The sequence below is a fragment of the Onychomys torridus genome, chromosome 17 (genome assembly GCF_903995425.1).
Source record: "Onychomys torridus chromosome 17, mOncTor1.1, whole genome shotgun sequence".
In the NCBI taxonomy this organism is placed as follows: domain Eukaryota; kingdom Metazoa; phylum Chordata; class Mammalia; order Rodentia; family Cricetidae; genus Onychomys; species Onychomys torridus.
The window spans coordinates 29,931,977-29,954,798 of NC_050459.1; the positions used below are offsets into that span (position 1 = coordinate 29,931,977).

The window sequence follows — 22,822 nt, forward strand, 5'->3', positions numbered from 1 at the left end:
GTTCATTGTATGCTGTCTTAACTTCCCAAACAGTTTGTGGTAAATGCTGATTACTTCAAGTGATTCCTTCTTAAAGTAGAGATGGTCATCTGGTTTTGCTAGTGGATTTTTTTAAAACCATAGATTCTTAGATATGGTGAGAATTCAGTTTGATTTCCATGTAGCTTAGGCTATGATTCAGCTACAAGTGCTCTTCACCCCAAGTCACCTGACCCAGTGCCAGTCAGAAGTCCTAGGTTTAAATCTTGGTTCTGACACCGACTTCGAGGTAGTTAATCCTCTGAACCAGTTTCCTAGGTTACCAAAGAGAGTGATCTTCTTGCATCTCAGTTGAAAGTCAAGTTCCTGTAGATTGGCCACTGTTCAAGTATTTGTTCTCTAGCCTCACCACTCCAGATAAATTTCACTTCTCGGATGGCACTCATAAAAAAACTGTTTCCTGTATGATAACGTCAGTCAGTTCTGAAATAAATGGGACAGGTAAATAGACCTTGCCGATATGGAATCTCAGATGCACGATATGTCTAATGCTATTTAAAGTGACACTGATGGCTTTTGTGGTCATTAACATAGGACATTGGCTACACCAGCTCTTGCTGGCTGAGGACCACATGAGTGGTTGGCCTTGCTGGGTTATCACTGCTTCCTGGGCAATCAAAGCCTTGCTGGGCAATCAAAGGCACTGAATTTGTGATGTACATAGAGTCACAATGGATGTGTGGTCTAAAATTTGGTAGGAGCAACCTTGGACAAATCACTCTGTCCTGTATAATGCCCATGTATGGCTTAGCTTGGTACCCAAATCCAGTGGTGATATGAGTCTAAACTGTAATAAACCCAATATCATTTAGAAGAGTTTCCTTGTTCAGATCCTTTCTAGACTTTTGCATTTTGTCTCACAGAATGAGTTTGTGTAGGCTGCTAAGCCTAATGAGAAGCCCTAGGCTTATTACTGTGGGAAATGAATAAGATGTTCTGTGCTCTTCAATGAAGTTTGACATCTCATAAGTAAAGATCAACTTGACCAGAACACCAGGGGAGCTGCCCTTCCTGATCAGGCTGTGCTGGGTCTTTCTGTTTGGAAGACAGGACAAGCATCATTAAGTTGTACAAAAGTTGTACATGAGAAAACTCATCTCCACCTTCCAGTACCCTGTGTCTCTTTGCCCACAAAAGGAATTTCTTTTTTCTACCTCCTAAAAGCTAACATCACTGATCATTCTGCCCTTGCCAAGTCCCTGTCGTCACTTGTCTATGCACATATGAAAATGACATAAGAAAAATTCAGGCTCCAAAGCAGGTATGAATGATGTACATCCATATGATTATTACTTTGGGTAGACTGGAGCTGCTGCCTTGTTGCTCTTGTGACCTTTAGCCTCCTTGCAGACCCTCAGGACTGGTGTTCTGACTAGGTCAGTCAGCTTCTGCAGGCTCTATGCTTGAATGTGACTTCTAGTCACTCCTTAGACCCGGATTCCAATGCAGACCCCAGAAATTCCTGCATTCCCTTTGCTTTGGAGGAATAAGGTCGCTGGCCATCGTCAGTTAGCTCCCTGTGTGTCTGTCGTGTATCACTTGCCTCCTCTTTACCACGTGTCTGACCTATCCATGTTTTCCCAGAAGTGTATGTGTAAGTACACTCCATCTGAATCTATTTTAACATATCTCTTAATGCTTTCCCCATTCGATGATTTATGAAATATACTGATCGTCCATTTCATCCAAAGGGCATGATTCTAGAATGGAGTCTCAAGTTTATATTCAACGAGGCAGTGGTGGCACATGTCTTTGATCCTAACACTTGAGAGGCAGAGGCAGGTGGATCTTTGTGAGTTCGAGGCCATCCTGAGTTCCAGGACAGCTAGGATGGTTACAAAGAAAAACCCTGTCTCGGAAAAAAAAGTAAAAAGTATGTATTCAATGAATCTTAAGTCAATTTCACAGTCTTGTCTACTGGTAGAAATGATGCATTTTAATCTATAAGAGTCTTTTTGTGTGACTGTATCTGTGTTATGTGTTCATGTATCAGTTTCTTTACACCTGATGCTATCAGAACCTCAAGTTTATAACTTCTTAGTTGGGGCCACTACAGTAAAGTGCCTTGACCAAAGCAACTTGAGAAGAAAAGCATTTAATTGACATATCCTGAATCACAGCCCACTTAGGGAAGCCAAGGCAAGAACTCAACACGGGCTGGAAGCTGGAGGCAGCAGGTGATGGCAAAGCCATGGAGGGTTGCTGCTTACTGACTTGGTCCTCATGTCTTGCTCAGCCGGCTTTCTTGTAGAACTCAGGACCACCAGTCCAGGGCTGACTCCACCCACAATGGGCTGGGACCTCCCACATCCATCATTAACTTTAAAACAAATGTCCTACAGGCTTGCATACAGCCCGGTCTTACTGAGGCATTTTCTCAATGGAGGTTCCCTGCTCTCAGATGACTCTAGCGTACATCAAGTTGACATAAAAACTAGCCAGCACAATACCATAGTTTGGCCAAACTAAATAAATCCATTTCCTTTACTAATATCTGTTTCCGAAACCCTTTGAAAACATGAAAATTATGGTGGCAGGTTATGGAGTCCAGTTCCTATAACATGAATAGACAGAGCAATACACCTATGATAGAGGTGAAATCTCTACGTTTTCTTCTGGACAAATAAGGGTCTTTAGAAATGTTGGTTGGCCTATGCATTAGGCTCAAAGACATGCCACACACTTGACTTCGCACATCTGCTAGCAATTGAAAATTAAATTAGGCACTTAACACTTCTCATAGAGAACAACCGGGAAGAGGGGAATTCTGGGAGGATGCTACCATTTTAACTCCTGGAAGGCTTCCAGAACTCAGAGAAACTGAGAACTCTGAATATGGAGTTTGTGGCTTTCAGGCTCTCAGATCAGCACTTAGACCAGTCCTCTTCCCGAGCCCGCACAGTCTGAATTGTATGTCTGTGTTCTCAGCCAAGCTCTTAACCGTTACCCTCAGTGAACCCAAGTGAAGGCGGCCTTCCTGTCATCCCCAGCAGCCTTTCCAGCTTCACAGATGAGGAATCGAAGCTGGCCAGGACTAACCTCACACCAGCAACATGGACTGACCACACATAAGCCTGGGAAGTTGTCCACACTGTTCAGTCCCTGGCTGCCCAATGTTAAGAGGAAGCCATTTTGGAGCCCCATGGCATAAATGGTTGTTGATGTGTGGGGAAGGAGTTGGCAGGGGCTTAGCCATGCCAGTGGCAAAGGGGCTTGATACCTGTGAAATAATATTCCTACTCTCAGGCCCCCTCCCCACCTAATAGTCCTGTTGCTTTCCAAGGGGGACAGCGGACCCACCTCCTTGTCAGTCTGGAAAAATGCTTAAATCAAGTCCTTTGTTTCATTCTTTGCTCTACTATCTGACACAGGTCTTTGCAATGCTTCCCAAACTGGCCTTGGACTCCCTACGTCAGCCTTCCAAGTGCTGGGATTAAAGCTATGAGCCCACACTGAAGGCCCCCCGCCACATCCCCTACTGAAGAACCAAGTCCCTGGTCAGCAAGGCCTCCTATGCTGAGCTTTCTCTGTGCCTTCCTTGGTTTGAACAAGTTCATCTTTATTTTCATGGCCTTCTTCTTGTGGGGGGACAGGGGAAGAGGTCATTTTACTACTCACAGCTCAGCGAGAGGACACAGAGGAACATGGGTGGAGAGAGAGGGTGAGAATCTCAAACCCTTTTTTTTTTTTTTAATTTGAAGTGATAGATAATTGAGTCCCCATCATTCTTCCCACACAGGGAGAAGCAGCTCATCTTTAGTGACACCCTTTCTGGGAATTGGGAGTAGTGGCCATGGGTACATAATAACTTTCTATATGCACAAGTTATATATGAGGAGAGGAGAAGGCTTTTACTGTGAGTGTGTGTGAGTGTGTGTGTGTGTGCACACGCGCGCGCACACACGCATACACACAGGGAGCAAATGTCACAACATCCCTAGGCTGGCTTCGAACTCGATACATAGAGTTGTATGAACTTCACCTTCTAATCCTTCTGTCTCTACTTGCCAAATTCTGGGATTACAGTCATGCCACATCGGACACGCCAAGAATCTGGGCCTGTGAGCCTCCAGTGTGTTACCTGCCTGATGACTTATGGAGTGATTTGTGCCTTGACATAATAAAATGTCCCTCACCAGCTCTTCGTCTGTCAAATTGCTTTTTATTCTAAAGGCGTTCTACAAGACTGATTGTATTTACTCTAGACTGTGTTTCCTACTAATGTTACTATTATTTGCCCAATAAAGAGCAAGTGTCAAGATGCACCTAGTCTTAACTGCCAGCTTCCAGTCCTCACCGTGAGACTATAAAAGGAAAGAAAGTAGAGCACAGAAGGAAGAGAATCATGGGAGTGGATTCTGCCATCCCCTCTGCCTGCAATACTCCCAGCTCTCTCCTGTCACTTTTCTGCTCAGACATTACCTTTTTTCTTCTCAATTTTTCTAAAATATCATCCCCATGCCTCTGTCCATTAACCCTGGCTTGCTGCTGTGAATCCTATCGTATGGGATCTCCCACTAGAGTACGTCAGAGCCAGGTTGTTTTGTTTTCCAGGGCCCACAAGTGTGCTTGCAAAATGTCAGGTGTTTAAAATACTTACTGGGTGGATGCGCCGTGCAATAAAGAAGAGGTGGTTTCTGAGACAGCCTGCCAGCCCTTCCCACAGCCTCTAAGAAGATAAACAGCTTCTGCTCGAAACACACACACACACACACACACACACACACACACACACACACACACACCCCTCAATCTCCTTGGTGAGGCCTGCATCCCCAGGAAAGCCTGAGTGGAGAACAAACATAGCCAATACTGTGTGAAGCAGTCTCTCCTTGCTTTTCTCAGGCTCTAGAGGCCTCTAGGCAAACCTGAGCAGCCTGGAAAGACTGTAGGCATCAAATGGTGACACATACTTTATGTGCCGGCTGAAAGGACATATCATAGGTGTGTGGGGCAAGGTGGCAGTGCCGTCCTACATCGGAGAGCTAACTTCAGTGCAGCATCTGATTGGCCAGCATCAACTCACTTGGTCAGGAATCACACTCACAGCAGGACTTCGAAGCTTGGCTCCTCCAACTTTGTGCTTAAAGCCCATTGTCAGTGTGTGCATCTGTGGCAGGGAATGACCACTGGGACAAAAAAGATCCCCACCCCGTGCAGGAATCTCTTTCCATGCGATTCTGAACACTTTTGACCCAAACAAAAGTTTATTTTAAAAGGGACGTTTGGACCCATTCCTGCTGATGAGGAGGGGGATAGTTTTAGCTTTCAGTGGTTAAATAGTGATCATCCCAGAAAGATGCTTTGCCTATAAGTAAGGGGAAAAATAATAAACTGGGGAGGAAGGAAAAGTAAAAGGCAGAAGAGAACGACAATATTAGTGCACACAGCAGTGCTTGGAGTCAAGATGCGAATATAATTCAGTACTTTCAAGAAACCAGGGCCTCCAAGTTGTTAGCTACCTCAGGACTTCGAAACCTGCAGCCGCTACCATTGAAGTGAAAGCTGAATACATCCAGGCTACACTCTCTGTTCTAGCTCTGCACCCGCAGTATGCTGGCTAGGTGCGTGTCTATTTGATGTAAGCTAGAATAATCTGAAAGGAGGGAGCTTCAATTGAGAAAAATGCCTCCATAAGATGCAGCTGTAGGGCATTTTCTTGATTAGTGATTGATGAGGGAGGGCCCAGCGCCCTGTGAGTGGTGCTATCCCTAGGCTGGTGGTCCTGGGGTGTATAAAAAGTAAGCTGAACAAGCCATGAGGAGCAAGCCAGTAAGAAGCACCCCTCTGTGACCTCTATATCCGCTCCTGCCTCCAGGTTCCTTCCCTGTTTTTCTTGTCCTGACTTCCTCCTGTGATGGACTAGGATGTGGAAGTGTAAGCCAAATAGACCCTTTCCTTCCAAGTTGCTTGTGGTCATGGTGTACAGCAAGAGAAACCCTAACTAATACACAGAGTCAACGTCCACCTTCTAAAGCTTCTATGTAGCAGGTGCTCTGAGGTCTGTTGATGAGGAGCTCCTGCCTCCAGCTGCAATTAAGTGAGGCAAAGTCCCAGCTGGAGCCTGGCCACTTGGCATGCCTCCAGGACAATATATATAGTGCATTGGTTCTCAACCTTGCTAATGCTGTGACCCTTTAATAGAGTTCTTCGTGTGGTGACCTCTAACCATAAAATTATTTCATTGCTACTTCATAACTGTCATTTTGATACTATTATGAATCGTGATGATGTAAGGTATCTGATAGTTAAGATATTTCATATGTCATTCCCAAAGGGGTTGCTACCCACCGGCTGAAAAATCACTGCACTGGGGGCTTCTGGGATCTACTTATGAGGCAGTTTCAGGGTCTGCAGCATGGGAATCTGCATTAGAAAAGGACTCTAAAGTGATATGCCTGCATGTTGGGGTCCTCCACGAAAAAAGGTGGTTTCGCTACTAAGTGACAGGGATTGTGAATTCTTATCTTCTTGGCCCTGCAGAAACTTCAGTTCCTTCGATTTTTGCTTCCCATGGCCAGGGCTGCCTGAACTTTTGGTTCCCACTTCGGTCTGTACTTGAAATGGATTCGGTTCGGTTAAAGGGACATTTAACTCCATTGCTTAGCAAGCCAGAGCTGCTGGGGATTGGAGCCCCCTTATGGAACACAGCTGTCTGCTTGGGACATGAAGTACCTGGGCAAGAGGAGTGGACTTCTATCCTCCTCCCGAAACTGGCACTTCTGGTTCTTTTCAACAATAGACTTGGCTTGCACTGAAACCAAGTGAGCCTGAAAACAAAGCAATCCGGGATTTCAGTGGGGCCCCTTGGCTCCTTTTAGTAATCTTAGGCGGAGAAGGGCGAATATGAGAGTGCTTGATTGCAGACAAGGTGCCTAAGCCGCCAGGAAACTGCGAATACCAAGTGCTGAAACTCTCCACGGTGACACTGGAGACAAGCTTTGGTAGGGATACGGATACTGACATTTAAAATCTTTTTATTTATAAATAAGATACATACATATGGACTTTAACCAAATGTAACTTAACAGTTGGGGTTGTTTTGTATAAAATATATTTCTGTCCGGGGTGAGGTATCCAGGGAACAAACAGAATAGTATAATAGCAACTTTTCATTCTTCTGGCTTCTGGAAGACAATCTTTTGAATAAGCTCAACCTCCTACACAGGAATAAGCGATTAGAAAAGAAAAATACTACGTAGGCACGAAGAAATATAAATATGAGTTGAACAAGTTACTTCACCTCACAAAAGCCATTAAAACCGCTGGCTTCATAGAACATCCTTCAAACACAGTCAGACAGGCATATATATTTTTTGGCCCTTTGAGTTCTCTGGAAACTGAAGCAGGGACGGAGAAGAAAAAACAAACAAACAAACAAAAAAAACCCAAACCACCTCAACAGTGACGTTTATGAAGATTCACGGGTAACTTAGAATACTGTACTTTCAAGGTGTTATACCATTTTAAAGCCTGTTCACTAGTTGCGATTTTGTTGTGGTTGCTACTGAGATTAACAGCTTGCAAAATGTCACCCTTTCTTGTCCCTGCATAAGAAGACCCGATCCCTCGCGGGGGGGGGGGGGGGGGAGTGAAACGCCTTCAGTGTAAACGAACCCAGCTTAGTATCTGGGGAGCAGTTTGACCCCCCCGGAAAGGAAATTTTGCCCTCCAAATAGTAAGGTGTCCAGGGTTCTGGTTGCAGACATCATGGCAACGCACAAGTTCAAATCACCTTCAGACCCCAGGCGCAGCTCAGGTAGACGGTGGGTGAACTGGGTCTACAGGTCGGAGTCACAGGGCAGCGAACTGTGGCAGGGCCGGGTGCTGCGAGAGGAAGAACCGCCTTGGGAAGAGGCGGTCTTCTCTTCTCCTTCAAGCACATCCACCGGGTTGGTGTAGGCCTTGGGCGGCGGCCGTGGCATCGGGAAGCCGACCTTGAGCTTGCTGGTGGCGCGGTGCTCGGCGGCGGGAGGAGGCCGATGCTGGCCCCCGCTGTAGTACTTGATGGCCGGTGTGAGCGCAGGCTCCGGCCAGTCCACATAGACGGTGCTGATGCTGCTGCGGCGCGGGCCTGCGGGGGGCGCCTTGCGACAGCGGCGACAGCGCTCTTCGCACCAGGGCGCAAAGCTGAGCGCCAGCGAAAAGCCGCCCAGCAGCAGCAAGCAACTACCGAGGTAGCCCAGCACCAGGCTATAGCTGACTTCCAGGGTGACCGGGCTGCCCGGGGCGGACAGGACGTTGCGGTCCCCCAAGAAGTGGTTGTACCAGGACACTGGGACGAGGCTGAAGAGGCCGGCGACGAAAAGGACGATGCCCGAGAGGCCAGCTAGCCCGAAGTGGGGTTCATCTTGCCAGCAGCGCACGCCCAGCGACGCCAGCAGCAGCCCCAGGGCGGTGATGGCCAGTGACGTGATCATGAGTCCCCGGGCCGCCTGCACAGGCTGGGTTTGGAAGTAGTTCCAGTCGTCGGGCTGGCCGCACTGGCGCTCGCGGCTGCTCTGTTCGCGACATATGTCCCACAGACCCTGGTACAGCACCACGTCCACTGGCTGGTCCAGAAAGCCCTTCAGCTGCCGCCAGCCCGGGGTCAGCGTACTGATGAGATTGAGCAGCAGCCCGCAGGGCGTGAACACCATGCCCAGAGTCATCACCACCGGCGTCCGCATCCTTCGTAGCTTCGCGGGTCCCCGGCACCCGTGCCTGCTCAGCAGCGCACCCCGGACCCGGGGTCCCCAAGTCTGCGAGGCTGCCGGGGCTAGGGGTAGCAGTGATGCTCACCGGCGCTCTCTGGACACTCTTTGTCTCCCGCGCGCGGGACTGTCCCCACTGAGCCTCTCGCACCGAGTCCCCTCCTCTCCGGCGTCCCGACCGCCCCGCCCTCTCGCCCAGCCGCTGTCCCTAATCGAAACTGGTTCCGAGTCCGGTCAGACCGAAACCGCGCGCCCAGGTGCGGCCCCCACGGCCAAACCCTACCCCATGGGAGGGGCAGGAGCGGCAGGGCCACCTGGCAAGAGGCGACCTCGGACTCTGAGGACCTGGACACCCCACCCCGGCCCGGCTGCTTCGCCCCGCCCGCTCCAATGGTTTAGGGAGCGAGCAAAGGTCGCCCCGCCCTGGCTCCGTGGCGCCGCCCACGCTCTTGTGGGCGGGACGAAGGGGGCGAGGCGCTGGTGCAGCCTCACCTGTCGCCTGGCTGTGCACCTTCCTCGTCTCTCAACGCATCTCTGTTCAGAAAGCTTCACCACCCCCCTCCACACACCCCTCCCCACCCCTAGCCGCCTGACTCCACACCCAACGGGTGTCCAGCGTCCCTGGAAAGTTTTGCGCTGCCACTCGCAGCCACTCACGGTAGGGTGGTCCACCCAGGATGCACAGGAGCCATGTGCACCGCAGTTCCGGGCTTGGGGAACTATGTTGCACTATGGAAACCTTGCTAGATTTGTTTAATAACGACTCCACGCTCCGCATAAAGTTCAGCTCCCAAGAAAGTAAGAGTGTGGATAAGATAAGCGAGAGTGTGGATAACTCGATTGTTAGGTTCAGGACTTGGCAGGCCTACAACGCATTGCAGAAAAGCCATGGTTTTATTTGTTCTGAAATGAAGCTTTCAGATAAATGCAAAGGGATGGAATATGCTTGATTATTGCCCAAAGAATGCCAACTAGCTTTTTCTTCATGAAAACAAAAGACAAACTTATAATCAAAGAAATACAATTAGAAGAAGCACCTTATTCTCCTTGATTGATAAAAAATGAAAGCTTCAAAATCTGTATTGGCAAAGGTAGGAGCCAACTAGCGGTCTCTGATGTCATTGATTTAGAGTAATAAGCCATTTTGACAGAATACAATGTTTATAACACACATGTTTAAGTTTCCTTTTTAACGGTTTATATAAGATGAGCATATAATAGCACAGAATAATGGGTTTCATAATGACATCTCATACATGTGCATCATGTGTTTTGCTCACTGAATATCACCTAATTTGGTCCCAGTTTTCAAATTCATCTTAACTGTCCCATTCGCATATGTATGAAATATTTGCATTTTCCTTTGATTTTCACACTATACTGTTTCCCTCCTTAAATACCATTAAGTATTTGGCACATATTTACTTTACATTTGGGCAAAAGTCATGCTTTTACTCTTAAAGTGTTGTTGTTTTTTTTTTTTTTACAATATTTTTCTGTATTCTCTATATTCCTTACAACAGAAATTTTTTTTTAAAATAATTTGTTACAATTAAAACTATTTAGTAAAGTCAGTCACTTTAAGTGTTGTATAATTTTGAACATTCTACAGACTTGCCCATGGGCCAGTCTGCTGAATGCAGTTCTTTAAAGGAGGCTCCCTCTTCTAGGATGGCTCTAGTTTGTGTCAAGTTGATGGAAAGCCACCAGCTCATGGACCGGCTATAAAATTTACTGGCTTACTCATCAGCTGCATAGCCTTGCAGCGTGAAGCAACTCCCATTGTGCAACTCACGACCCCACCCTGCTCCAGAACTTCTGGGCATTTTCAAACTGAAACTGTCTGCAAAACAGTGACAAAGGGCATCCCTCCATCCCTGCAGCCCTCACCAACCACCACTCTACTTTCCCTCCACAGGTTTAACTAGATAATTCATGCAAATGGAAGTCAGCTCTGCTTGTGGCCAGCTTATTTCACTAAGCAGAATGTTCTCAAGGTTTATGCATGTTGTAACTGTATAAACTGAACACAAGACCATGCCATGGTATGGTTAGAGGAAAGGTTGTTTTTTTTGTTTGTTTGTTTTTAAGATTTATTTATTTATTAGGTACACAGTGTTCTGCCTGCATGTGTCCCTACAGGCACCAGACCTCACTACAAGTGGTTGTGAGCCACTATGTGGTTGCTGGGAATTGAACTCAGGACCTCTGGAAGAGCAGTTGGTGCTCTTCACCACTGAGCCATCTCTCCAGTCCCCCCCCCCCCCCCCGCCGCCTTTTAAATTGGAGATATGAGAGAAATCAGCTAAAGGCATCTGGAAGAGTCCAGAGCAGGCAGAGAAAGTAGTAGACTGAACATGGGACAGCAGACTGGAACTGACCATGGAGGGTAGGTGGGAAAGACAGAGAGAGTAGGAGGAGTGGAAGAGAGAGGGGGAGGAGGGGGAGAGGGAAGGGAGGGAGAGAGGGAGAGGGAAAGAACAGGCAAAGAAAAGAGAACATAGATGAAATAAATAGAAGGGTTATAAGGAGAATGAACAATTGCAGAGAAGGAAACCAAGAGCTGGAGAAGTTAAGGGTAGGGGAGGGAGGAGGCGAGAAGAGCTAGGATGCTGTAATGGACTCAGAAATGTGTAGCAGGGGTTTGTGATACTGAGGGAGCCTGGAGTCCAGCACCCCCTTTGGGATGCTAATAGGCACCACGGATAGCCATTTGTCCCTTCTGGTAGTGACAAGGGAAAGGGCTTCTTTTGATGGAGGGGAACCAGCTTCCCAGTTTCCCGAGGAACACTGGTTTTTGTGTCACTGCCAGAATTCGGGGAAATGGAGTTACTGTTGGACCCGACAGTGACAAGGATCATCATTCTCCCCCTTTTTCAAGGCTGAAGGGTTTCCTGTGGTGTCTATGCCCCTTGTGTTCAGCCCCATCATCTCTCAACAGATGTTGGGTGATCTCAACGTTTTAGCTGTTGTGAACTGTGCTACGAAGATGGGTGTCTTGACGTCTTTTTGAGACCTTATTTTTAATTCTTCTGAGTTGTGTCCACAAGTGGAATTGCAGCATCATATGGGAAACAATAGCCTCCCTTTTCTTTCCCATGGCCATGGGAGTTCTGATTGCTCTGACTTTTTTTTTTTTAATGCATTTCGGTTATTTTCTATCTATGTGTGCACATGATGTGTATAAGGGTCCACATGCCACAGTGCATATGTGAAGGTCAGAGGATGACTTTGGGGGGTCAGCTCTCTCTTTGCACTGTTATGTGGGTGCTGGGATTGAACTCAGGTCATCAGGCTTGTGCAGCAAGCACCTTCGACTGCCGGGCCATCTTGCTGGATCACTATATTTGGTTTAAATGGATCTTTAGAGAATCCTGTTTCTCTATTTTCAAAAGTCCTTTCTAATTAAAGTACCTTTGAAATTTTTTTGCTTTGATGCAAAGAACAAAGATGGATACATTCGTGTTTTCCATTGAGGTTCTTACAGGTGTTTCAGAAATGGTGGAGAAAGGAGGTGATGAATGTAGGAGTGCATCTCTGTAATCCCAGGGTTTGGGGTGCTGGGGGAGGAGAGCTGTGAGTCTGGAGCCAGCCTTCACTGTGTGGATGCATCATATAGAAAGGGGTATTTTAGTGTTTTTGTTGGATATCTGTAGTTCACTTCTAGACTCACTACCATGAACAGTATGGCACAAAGGAGCTTGCTTCCATCTGTCCTGCAGTGGGGCCTGTCTATCTGTCCTGCCATCGGACTTATCCATCTGAGCAGATTACTGTTAGGTCTCAGGAAGTGTGCATTTCCAGAAATGGCAGTCTTGACCTCCTCTAGGATCCTGCCCTGTTTGAGTTATTGTCCTGACTTCCTTCAATATAAATAGCAATATGGAAGTGTAAGCCAAGTAAACCCTTTCCTCCCCAACTCGCTGTGCGGTCATGGTGTTTTGTCACAGCAATAGACACCCTAACTAAGATATGCCCCAGTCCCCACGTATCACCAGACTCTTGAGACAAAAGATTCTCTGGACTAGAAGGGCTGGAGCTATTAGCAGGACCACATCCCTAGCTCAGAGGTAGAGTGCTGGCCTAGCATGTCCAAAGCCCGGAGTTGGATCAGTAGTACTACAAAAAATACAAATTGAAATGGCAAAATGGCAGGCGTTTGCCTGAAAACAAACAAGTCCTGGGATGTGTTCTTCTGGGTTGTTGTTAGTTAGCTTTTCTATTGTTATGACAAGATGCCTGAGGAGGAAATGCTTGTTTGCTTATAGTTTCAAAGGTTTCAGTGCATGATAACTTCCTGTTTCCCCAGCTCCGGTAGGGCAGTATATAATGGTAAAAGGGCATAGCAGAGTTTCCATGCTCATTCCGTGGGAAGGAGAAGGGCTGGGGACAAACTATCCTTTAAAGCCAAGCCTCCAGTGGTTTACTTCTGCCCACCAAAGGCCCGCGTCTGTGTGCTCATTCAGCTATGGACTCAGCAATGGGCCAAGCTATTGAAAAGGTCAGACTCCCCATGAACCAGAACCATTCCCCTCTCAGTGGCCAGGATTGAAAGTGTTTTCCTGTAATAGAATGAAAATCCAGTGAAGGAAGGCACACATTGCTGAACTGAAGCCAGACTGGTGAATACAGAGTGACATCATGAACTAGGAAGCTTTGGACAAGAGGGATGTCCATAAGGGGAAGGAGCTGTCTGTCACTTTGTGGTTGGGTGGGGCGGAACCTTAATGGCCATGCCTGCCTATGAGAACACATATTCAAGAATGCAAAATGGTCATTGGTTCTTTTTACCCAGTAGCTTTTGATTACTGCCATCCTTCTTCACATCCCACCTCTCAGCTCCTTGTTATTAAATTTAGGACACATAGGAGTCTTGTCAATATGGGAGGTTCTAAATGGCACACCATAAAGTATATGTAAATGGCTATAAATGATTCTTTTACCTTTTAAAATTTATTATTATTATTATTATTATTATTATTATTATTATTATTATTTTGGGTTTTCAAGACAGGGTTTCCCTGTGTAGCTTTGCGCCTTTCTTGGAACTCACTTGGTAGCCCAGGCTGGCCTCAAACACACAGAGATCTGCCTGGCTCTGCCTCCCAAGTGCTGGGATTAAAGGCATGCACCACCACCGCCCGGCCTTTTTTTTTTTCTTTTCCACTTCCGGGTCACAGTCCGTCATTAACTCAAGGCAGGAACCCAAAGGCGGGGACTGCGTGCTATTGCACAGGGTCCGCTGAGGAAGGACCTGGCTCACAGCTAACAGAGCACAGAAGAAACCAGGGAGGATGCTGCTTGCTGGCTCACTCACAGGTTTATGCTTAGCCAACTTCCTCATCCAGCCCCGAGATGCTGCTGCCCACGGTGAGCCCTCCCACATCAATGATCAGTTAAGACAACCTCCCCTGGCCAATCTAAAGATCGGATCTAAAGGCTCCTGGAGGCTTCCATTTCAGATGACTCTAGATTGTTTCAGGTTGACAATGAAAACCAAGTGGGCACTGACATGCAAGAAAATGCACATAAACGAGGTATAACTGGTGTGTATACTCTACTTATATCATAACCTGTTATTAAATGTATATATCCGTGCAAACACCTAGGTAACCAAGACGTAAGCACACTATTGACTCTTAAAGTTTTCCCTCTGTGAGCCATCTTCTCTCTCCCTGCCAGGCAATCTTCAGGAGCGCCTTGCCTACTGTACTGCATACAGAATAGTTTGTAACATCTAGCATTTTGTGTTACGGAGGCACATGCTATATGTAGCCTGTAGTAGAATTTCAGCTTGTCACCGGCAGCTCATCAACTTTCCAGTTTGATCACAGGGACCACCTGGAGTATCTGGGCAAACAGGTTCCTGAGCCACATTCCAGACCCCCTGAGTGGGGCTCTCTCAGGAAACAGTGAACCCCCAGTAGTTTACAATGCCCCAGAAAGTTTTCTGGCTAGGGAGGATAATTTCTGCTTTTGAATGTACTTCATAATTCACCTCCACCTTAGAATCAGAATTATTGTGTGTGAGAAGAGCATGGGCACATCATAAACATTTTATGACTTGAATCATCTTCCACCATCTTATCCGTGTGGAGTGAGCAAGCCCCAGGTATCATTTACCAAGATGAGGAAGGAGCCCTGTCTACTCTACTTCTAAAGCCTTCCCTCTAACACTTTCCACTTCTCCCTACTCCCTCTGGATGGGCTCTTTAAGCTGACCAGCCGTCTCCCATGCTGTCCTGATTAACTATATATAGTTAGCTCTCTTCCCTGAGCGCCTTGCTGGCAGGATTTCAATGGAATCCGGTGCTGCATTAATCCTTCAGGAGATCTTGCACAATTCAGCCCTGGCTCTGTCTTCCATCCTGGCCTCTTCCTCCAGTTCTTAACACCGCTACCTCCTCACGCTATAACCCAAAGCTCATGTTCCCTTTTACTTCAGAAGCTCTGCATACACCCCTTTCTTCCCCAGTGTCCTGTCTGCTTCTGCTGAGCCAGGAGGCACACTTCAGGTCTTTGCCTGATGTTCATTTTCTCCAGCAGTTTCCTCTTTGCCTAGCTTAAGTTAGGTCACCCAATGTGGTACTTCCATCACCCCACTTCTGTCAACACACTTGCCACATCCCTGTGTACCTAGGTCTTCTACCCTGTGAGCTGGGGACCGCTCATCCTCCGCTCTCTCCTGGAGACCTTGCTTGGATGCCAACACACTCAATCAACTGAGTTTGTCTCTTTCTGCTGTGTTCGTCCATGTGGTGTGTGGGAGACCCGATTCCACTTTTTCCCCAGGATACTCTTGAGGAGGGAGGAGGGAGAAATATTTGGATAGAAAGAGGGGAGAGAGACAGAAACACAGAATAGCCTTGGGAGGGCCTGGATCAATATCCGCTACCCCCTCTCCCCAGCTCTTCTAAAGGCTTTTTATAGGAATGCCAGGGGGTGGAGCAAAAGACCTCCCCCTAGCACAGCCAAGTGCAGACCCTTCCAATCACCTGGTAACCACTCACGTGGTCAAGCAATCCTCTAGTGCAGCCCTGCTGGGTAAAGCAAGCTCAGATCTCACTAGGAAACCTCTGTGGGCCGCCACAATGCTGTCCACAAAATCCTCTTAGGAATGGATGCCCGGTCATGATAGATGATTACACACATAGCCACAAACAAGTCTGTGTATTGAAGGGTTTGTTCCACTCCAGCATAGTAGATAAGAAACAACAGACTAGGTCTGGAAACTCATGACCAAGAAATAGAAGCCTGGGAGAGTTTGCTTATTCTGCAAAAAAGGGAAAGGAGATTGCATTGAGCCTAGCAGGAGACTACAGAGCTGGCCTCTTTGTTCCGCAGGCTCACCTTTGAGGCTGAGAATAAAAGCCGGACTCAGAGCTGCAGGAGTGCATTACTAATGGGAGTATTACCTGTGCCAGCTGCCCTTAGAGGCTCCTTTCTGAAGAGGGTCCTGCGGTCTGTAAGGATCTGTTGGCTGTTGGTGGCCCCAGTGCTCAGGATGGATTGGGAACACTCACTGACTATTTCTATGAACTCTTACTAGGCTCCCCATTAACATCCACAGTCTGGACCCTGGAGCCCACCCAGCACAAACTCATGGCCTTCTGCTCTGGTTTCATTGTGGAAAGTCACACCTCTAACTGTGGTGGATTACGAGAGTCACCAACCACATCAGTTTGCTGCCATGAGATGTCGCCAGGTTCCCTATCTCTGTCCTCCTATTTTACAGTCCAGTGATTGAGGCTTTGAACATGACTGCTTGTCTTCCTATGGTGAATCCAATTCAGTAAGGTTGAGAATACAAGTTAAACTGGAAAGGAATTAGATTATAACTTTTCCTCTACTGTTAAACAGCACCAAAGCAGCCTGAACTGAATGAATGGCACTACCACAGACTGTTGACATCCCAGGAGAGTGCGGAGGACCCAGAGTCTCCTAGTTATCTTTTTTTCAGCTGCCATGTGTACCTAATTATAGATTATAAATAAAACCTTGACTCAAAAGTAGCCCCTGTAGCTCAGTATCACATCACTCTTGTTTGCCAAACCTTTGTTTTTCTTGTTTCATTTCCTGGCCACGAGATGAGTTTTTCTCCACTTCATGATCACGCCAAGACAAGATCAAAGACAAGGAAATCAAGCATAGATCAGAACCCCCCAAACTGTGGCCATGGCATTCCCTCCTTTTGTGTGTGACTGTATGAGTGTGGCTGTGTGTGGGGGTGAGACTGTATGTGACTTTGGTGTGTGTATGTGTATGAGTATGTGGCTCTGTATGTGACTGTGTGTATGACTTTGGGGTGTGTGTGTGTGTCTGTGTATATGACTGTGTGAACACTGTGTGCATGACTTCGTGTGAGTGTGATTGTGTGACTGTGTGTGTGTGTGTGTGTACCTGCAGAGCTCAGAAGAAAATGAAGGTGTTCTGTTCTACTGCCTTCTACCCAATTCCTTTGAAACAGGATTTCTTAGACTGATGGTTCTAAACTCCCAATAATCTCCCTGTTTTCTCCCTCCACAGTGCTGTGGTTCCAGGCTCAGCTTCACCTAGGAAGTGGAATCCAAACTCAGGTCCCCACAATTGGGCTCTTGCCCACCAAGCTATCTCTCCGTCCTTACCCTTTTTTTCCTTATAATTTAGTTACCTCAAATATTCTGTTGCAACAAGAAACTGCCTAGCCCCATTACATGATGACATATTAAAACAAATGCATTCTAAGACTCGGAGGAAAGTAAAGGTGAAGAAATACGGAAATGGAAAGATGACAATTATGGAGGATAAGACTTAGTGTATGAAACTGTTTTGAAGTCAAACAATTAGATGACATTTCAAGTAAAAAGAAGAAAAATTAGCCTATGCATCAGAAAAGAAGCTAGGGTTTTGCACCTACCTAGGGAACAATGAGAAAGCTCGGTGCCACAGTGAACATGGACAAAGAATGTGTGTAATCGTGGAGGGGGTAAAGTTAAGACTGAGTGACAAGGTCACATGACTTCTTCTCCCCATAAATGCAAAACAGACTAGAATAGTGAATGGTGAAAGGGAAAAAATAGTACTTAATTTGGGTTAGAATCAGAATAAAAATTCTTTCTGGAAAGTTCCAGGCCAGCCATGGTGACAAAGTGAGAACTCTGTTTCAAAACAAAACAGAACAACAACAACAACAAAATCCCTATAGTCCTGCTGGAGGTGGAGAAAATGGTGCATTTACTCAGAGATGGCGTGAGGTCTGTTTTTCAGAGTTTTATTGTGTGGTAGTTCTTTTATTTCTGAATTAGCATTTGTTCCAAAGAAATAAACAGGTAATATGAAAATATTTACTAGGAGGGGATTCACCAGAGTGTGAATTAGAAAAATGTTAAAAGTGGATGTACCAAAATGTCAGCTTGGGTTACCTGGCAGGGATGGGATTTACAGATGACCTGTTTCCTTTGAGCTTTGGCATAGTCCCTTTCTCAAAACAAAAAGATGATTCTAAAATTAAGTTGCTCTACATTTTTTTCCATTGAAAAAAAAAAACTTTTTCACTTTTTTGTTTTGACAGGGTCTCACTGTATTGTCACCCTGGGTGACCTGGAGCTCCAAGGTAAACCAGGCTGGCCTTGTCCCAAAGACCCTCTTGCATCTGCCTTGAAGGTGTGAGCCAGCCATCACACCCTACCAATCTTGCATCCTTAAGACAGACATTTTGCTTTCATAATTGCGTGCATGGAGTCATTATAGTCATAACTACCCCTAACCTGGTGTGGAAAAGAGCAAAGTTCAGTTTCAATGTCACATCATGCAAGTCACAGAAACACAAGCAGTAAATGACAGGCACACATTCCACTTCCTTTATTTCTGTTTTGTTTTGTTCTTTGGAGCTGAGGATCGAACCCAGGACCTTGTGCTTGCTAGGCAAGTGCTCTACCACTGAGCTAAATCCCCAACCCCATTTCCTTTATTTCTAAGCATTCTTCTTTTGTATGCATGGCATTGAAACACTAAAGGAACACACAGCAGTGAAAAATTCAGCATGTAAGTCAGTCACAATACTCAAAATTGATATTGGGCATTATTTTGGACCTTAATGTTTACCATATCTTTTCCTGTAGGTTATTCTTAATATCGTATCAATCAAACCTATTGAGAAGTATTGAGGAACATATTTTTTCTTTTTCTTCCTGGAGCTCCGCATACCTTTTGCTGGTTACTAGGCACATAAGACAATTCTCTGACCTAAGGTTATGTTTACAGTGTCATGCTATGTGAATACTGGGTATGTGGGAAATTACCTGAGCCTAAAATCACGGACAACAATTGTGTGTGGCTTACTATAAATTTTACTAGGAGAATTAAACTGGACTTGTGAGAAAATTTTAGCCTTAAAAAGTAGAGATAAGCACTTTGCAGAAACTATTAGCTGGTCCCACAGGGTTTCATTATTTTGAATAATATATAAAAATTAGTCAGCAATTCTGACTGGTAGATCCTCCAGACTTGAGTAAAAAGCTATAGGGAAGGCCATCATGGCCCCTAGGCTGTAATTCCCTGTTGTACCTCAAGGGGCAGGGAATGTTGACTCGCTGGCACTATTCCTTAGGAGAAGACAGTGTCAGCTGTCCTGGACAGTTCTGTTTCGATTTTCTGTTCTCCTCGGTTATGCTTCACCTAAACAGAAATGGGGTGAATTTTACAGAGACAGCCATGATCTGAGAAACAAGGGAATCATATACATCACCAGCATGTGTGCCGACTTCCCCACACAGACACATGCTGGGCTGCATGCTGCTCACATCAAGCTTGGTGTGAGCGTGGTGTAAAATGAATGCTATAAAACGGAGCCGGTTACAAATGGGAGCCTTTGAAAACGATCATTCTCAAGTCGATTCAGCAGGAACTCCACCTTGTGGAAGCCATTCCGAAGGGAACCTGCTAAACTTGCAAAACTTGTCAGCTGTTTGTGAAGCTTGATGCCATCAGGGAAGTCTTTTATCAGTTTTTCAGTTCACTTGAGTCAACAGCAACACACAATATCTCCTACTAGCTAAGTATACTTGGGTCCCTGACCCTGTTAGGCTCTGAAAGGCTAACCCCAAATGCCCTAATGGGGACGTAAGAATGTTCCTTGTCTTCATGCCTGTCCCTTCCCTTCCCTTCTCCTCCCCTCCCTCCCTCCCTTTCTCCCCCCCTCTCTTCTCTCTCTCTCTCTTTCTTTCTTTCCTTCTTTCTTTCTTTCTTTCTTTCTTCCTTCCTTCCTTCCTTCCTTCCTTCCTTCCTTTCTTTCTTCCTTTCCTTCATCTGTTTTCTCTCCCCTCTCCCCACCCCATGCCTCCCTTTAGTGCCAGAGAATCAAACCCAGAGCCTTCTCTTGCACACTAGGAAAACAGTCTGCTACTTCCCTGTACCCCCAGCCTGGAATGTTCAAACAGGCAAATGATGGCCCTCAGACAAGGTTAGAAAAAATGTATCTGCTAAGTTCCTTTGTTTCCTGATCTGAGGTACTGAGAGGAAAGGCGGCTGGCAAAGCGATGCTGTGAGTCAACAGCAGCAGATGGACCCAGGACAGAGCTGAGCAGAAGGCACACTCGGCCACCAGTGTTTTGCCTCTGGGCAAGTGGTGTTCCCTTTGTCTGATGAAGCAGCTCGGTTCAGTAGGAGAGTTATAAGGACAAGAGGGATGGCCCATATAAAACACTCAAGACAGAGCAGGCACTTACGGAAAGTATTCTTTATAACATCAACAAGAACTAGACAAGTCCATATTTGGATGATACTGGATCTCAACACCCTTCTACTGTTTCTAAAATTTACAATGGACAGATTGTAGGTTAGAATTGGGCCTCCTATTTCTGAAGAGCACAATGTGGCATTGACTATGGGGCTAGTGACTTAGAGTGACCGGCAGCCTCAGGGTCTAGCTGGTGTCCTGCAGCTCTGGGAAAGAAAACAAAAGTCGATAAACAGTTCAAAACCAGTATGTCCAGCCACAAATCAGTATAAGCAGGGACATTATCAATACCTGGTTGTTCACCCTCTCTCCATTTGTGTTTAGAGCCAAGGTTTTCATACCCCTTGTCAAAAATGAATGTTGAAAATGTAGCCACTTTTAAAATGGAACTAGTAAAACAAATAAATAAACAAAATTGAGCTAGTTTTGCAAAAGGGCTTACATAAATCTTAGAATTTGCTTGTGGGCAGTTTTTATAAAGACTACTAAAGCCAATTAAAATATTTTTCTCAATCATTCAAAATATAAACAAACATTTCTAAGTCCTGATAACTTTGTCTAATTGGAAAATCTGGACATAAAATTCTAAGTTGGGGTAATAAAATGACACTGTTAAGGAGACACAATTCTCAATTGCAAAAATGAAGATAAAATCTAAAGAAAATGAGGCCTGGGGTGTCGCTTGGTTGGCAGAGCACATGTTTAGGATACATGAGGCTGTGGGTTCGAGCCCAAGAGTTGTATGGTAGGTATAATCCCAGCACTTGTGGAGCAGAGTCAGGAAGATGAGGAACTCAAAGCTGTTCTTGGCTTCAAGGCCAGCCCTGTCTTAAAACAAAACAGACAGATAGAAAAGAAAGAAAAAGAAAACCTTACAAACTAGATATCTATCTTAAGGAAACCTAGCAGGATGGCTATACTGTGACCTACCCCTTTATCAGATATGAGCCACGTGTGATTTCTGCTTTGGACTTGAATATAAATCTCTAGAATACACAATTTTCTCAGAGTGCAGTTCATGGACAGTTCAATTCATATAGTTGCCCAACTCGTTCAGAAGAGCAGGTTTAATTAATTGGCAGATGCTGCCGCCCTTTGGGTCTGGGGAATACCTGCTGATTGGGTCCATGGGGAGGATGTTGTCTGGATGTAGAGGATTAGTCAGCTGACAAACTCTTGGGAGAAACAATGTCCTTGGATGCAGAAGTCCTGACCATGCTACTCATTAGCCATAGAGCATGTGAAAATTGACTTAGTCTCTAGGGCAACAAAATCTACCTGGTGAAGGCAAGAGTCCTTCCCTGTATGTCCTTAAGAGGAGAAGAAATTTCTGGAGAGAAATGAGTGAACATTGAACTACATGATAAGCACGTGAAAATCACGTGGAATTGACTGACCTAGTCTAAAGCCCCATGGCAACAGACACTATATAATTGATAATGGTGGGGGAGGTTGCGTATGCTCACACACATGTTTATGTACATGTGTGTAGTGCTGTGGATATCACCCTGTATGCAGTGAATGTGTTGCTCTGATTTGTTAATAAATAAAGTGCTGATTGGCCAGTAGCCAGGCAGGAAGAGGAAGGCTGAGTCAGGAGTCACCAGCCAGACACAAAGGAAGCAAGATGTGAAGGCAGAACTGAGAAAAGGCACCAAGCCACGTGGCTAAACATAAATAAGAATTATGGGTTAGTTTAAATGTAAGAGCTAGTCAGTGGTAGGCCTGAGCTAATGGCCAAGCAGTTTTAATTAATATTAACCTCTGTGTGTTTACTTGGGAATAAGTGGTTGCAGGACTGGCGGGTGAGAGAGATTTGTCCTGACCATGGGCCAGGTGGGACACAGGAAAACTTCAGCTACAGTGTAGGGGTATACGTATGTATATGCACACATAGAGGTTTGAGATCAACATGGTGTCATTGCTCAGGATGACAAAAGACTTCTTTTCTCAAATTAGCTTTCTAACACTGTTTTTCTTAAGATAGTTTTATTGTTTGAGAATTTCATACCTGTACACAATGTATTTGGTCATATCTGCCTCCTGTTCCCCCCTCCAACTCCCTCTTGAACCCTCCAGCATATCCCTTTCCCAACTTCATGTCATCTTCGTTTTATTTTTATAACCTGAGTCCAATTAGTGCTTCCCATATGTGTGTGGGCACAGGTCCACCCACAGGACTATGGACACCCAATGACCACACACACAAAGAAGATGACTGTTTCTCAAAAGCCAGTGGGGGGGGGGTTCTCAGCCAGTTGAGTCTCAGTGGGACCTGGATTCAACAATTTGGCTAAGCCACCAAGCCCCAGAGAGCCACCCATCTCTGCTTCCCCCGCATTTAGATTACAAGTGCAGGAAATCACACCTGACT

The 22,822-nt window shown here is 45.9% G+C and overlaps 1 protein-coding gene across 1 annotated transcript; it reads right to left on the reverse strand.

The window, feature by feature from the left end:
• Positions 1 to 7,659: 7,659 nt before the first annotated feature.
• Cldn23 (claudin 23) lies at positions 7,660 to 8,934 on the reverse strand. The gene has a single exon (XM_036166943.1). The coding sequence runs from the start codon at positions 8,706 to 8,708 to the stop codon at positions 7,821 to 7,823; it is 888 nt and encodes a 295-aa protein (XP_036022836.1). The 5' UTR covers positions 8,709 to 8,934; the 3' UTR covers positions 7,660 to 7,820.
• Between the last annotated feature and the right edge of the window lie 13,888 nt (positions 8,935 to 22,822).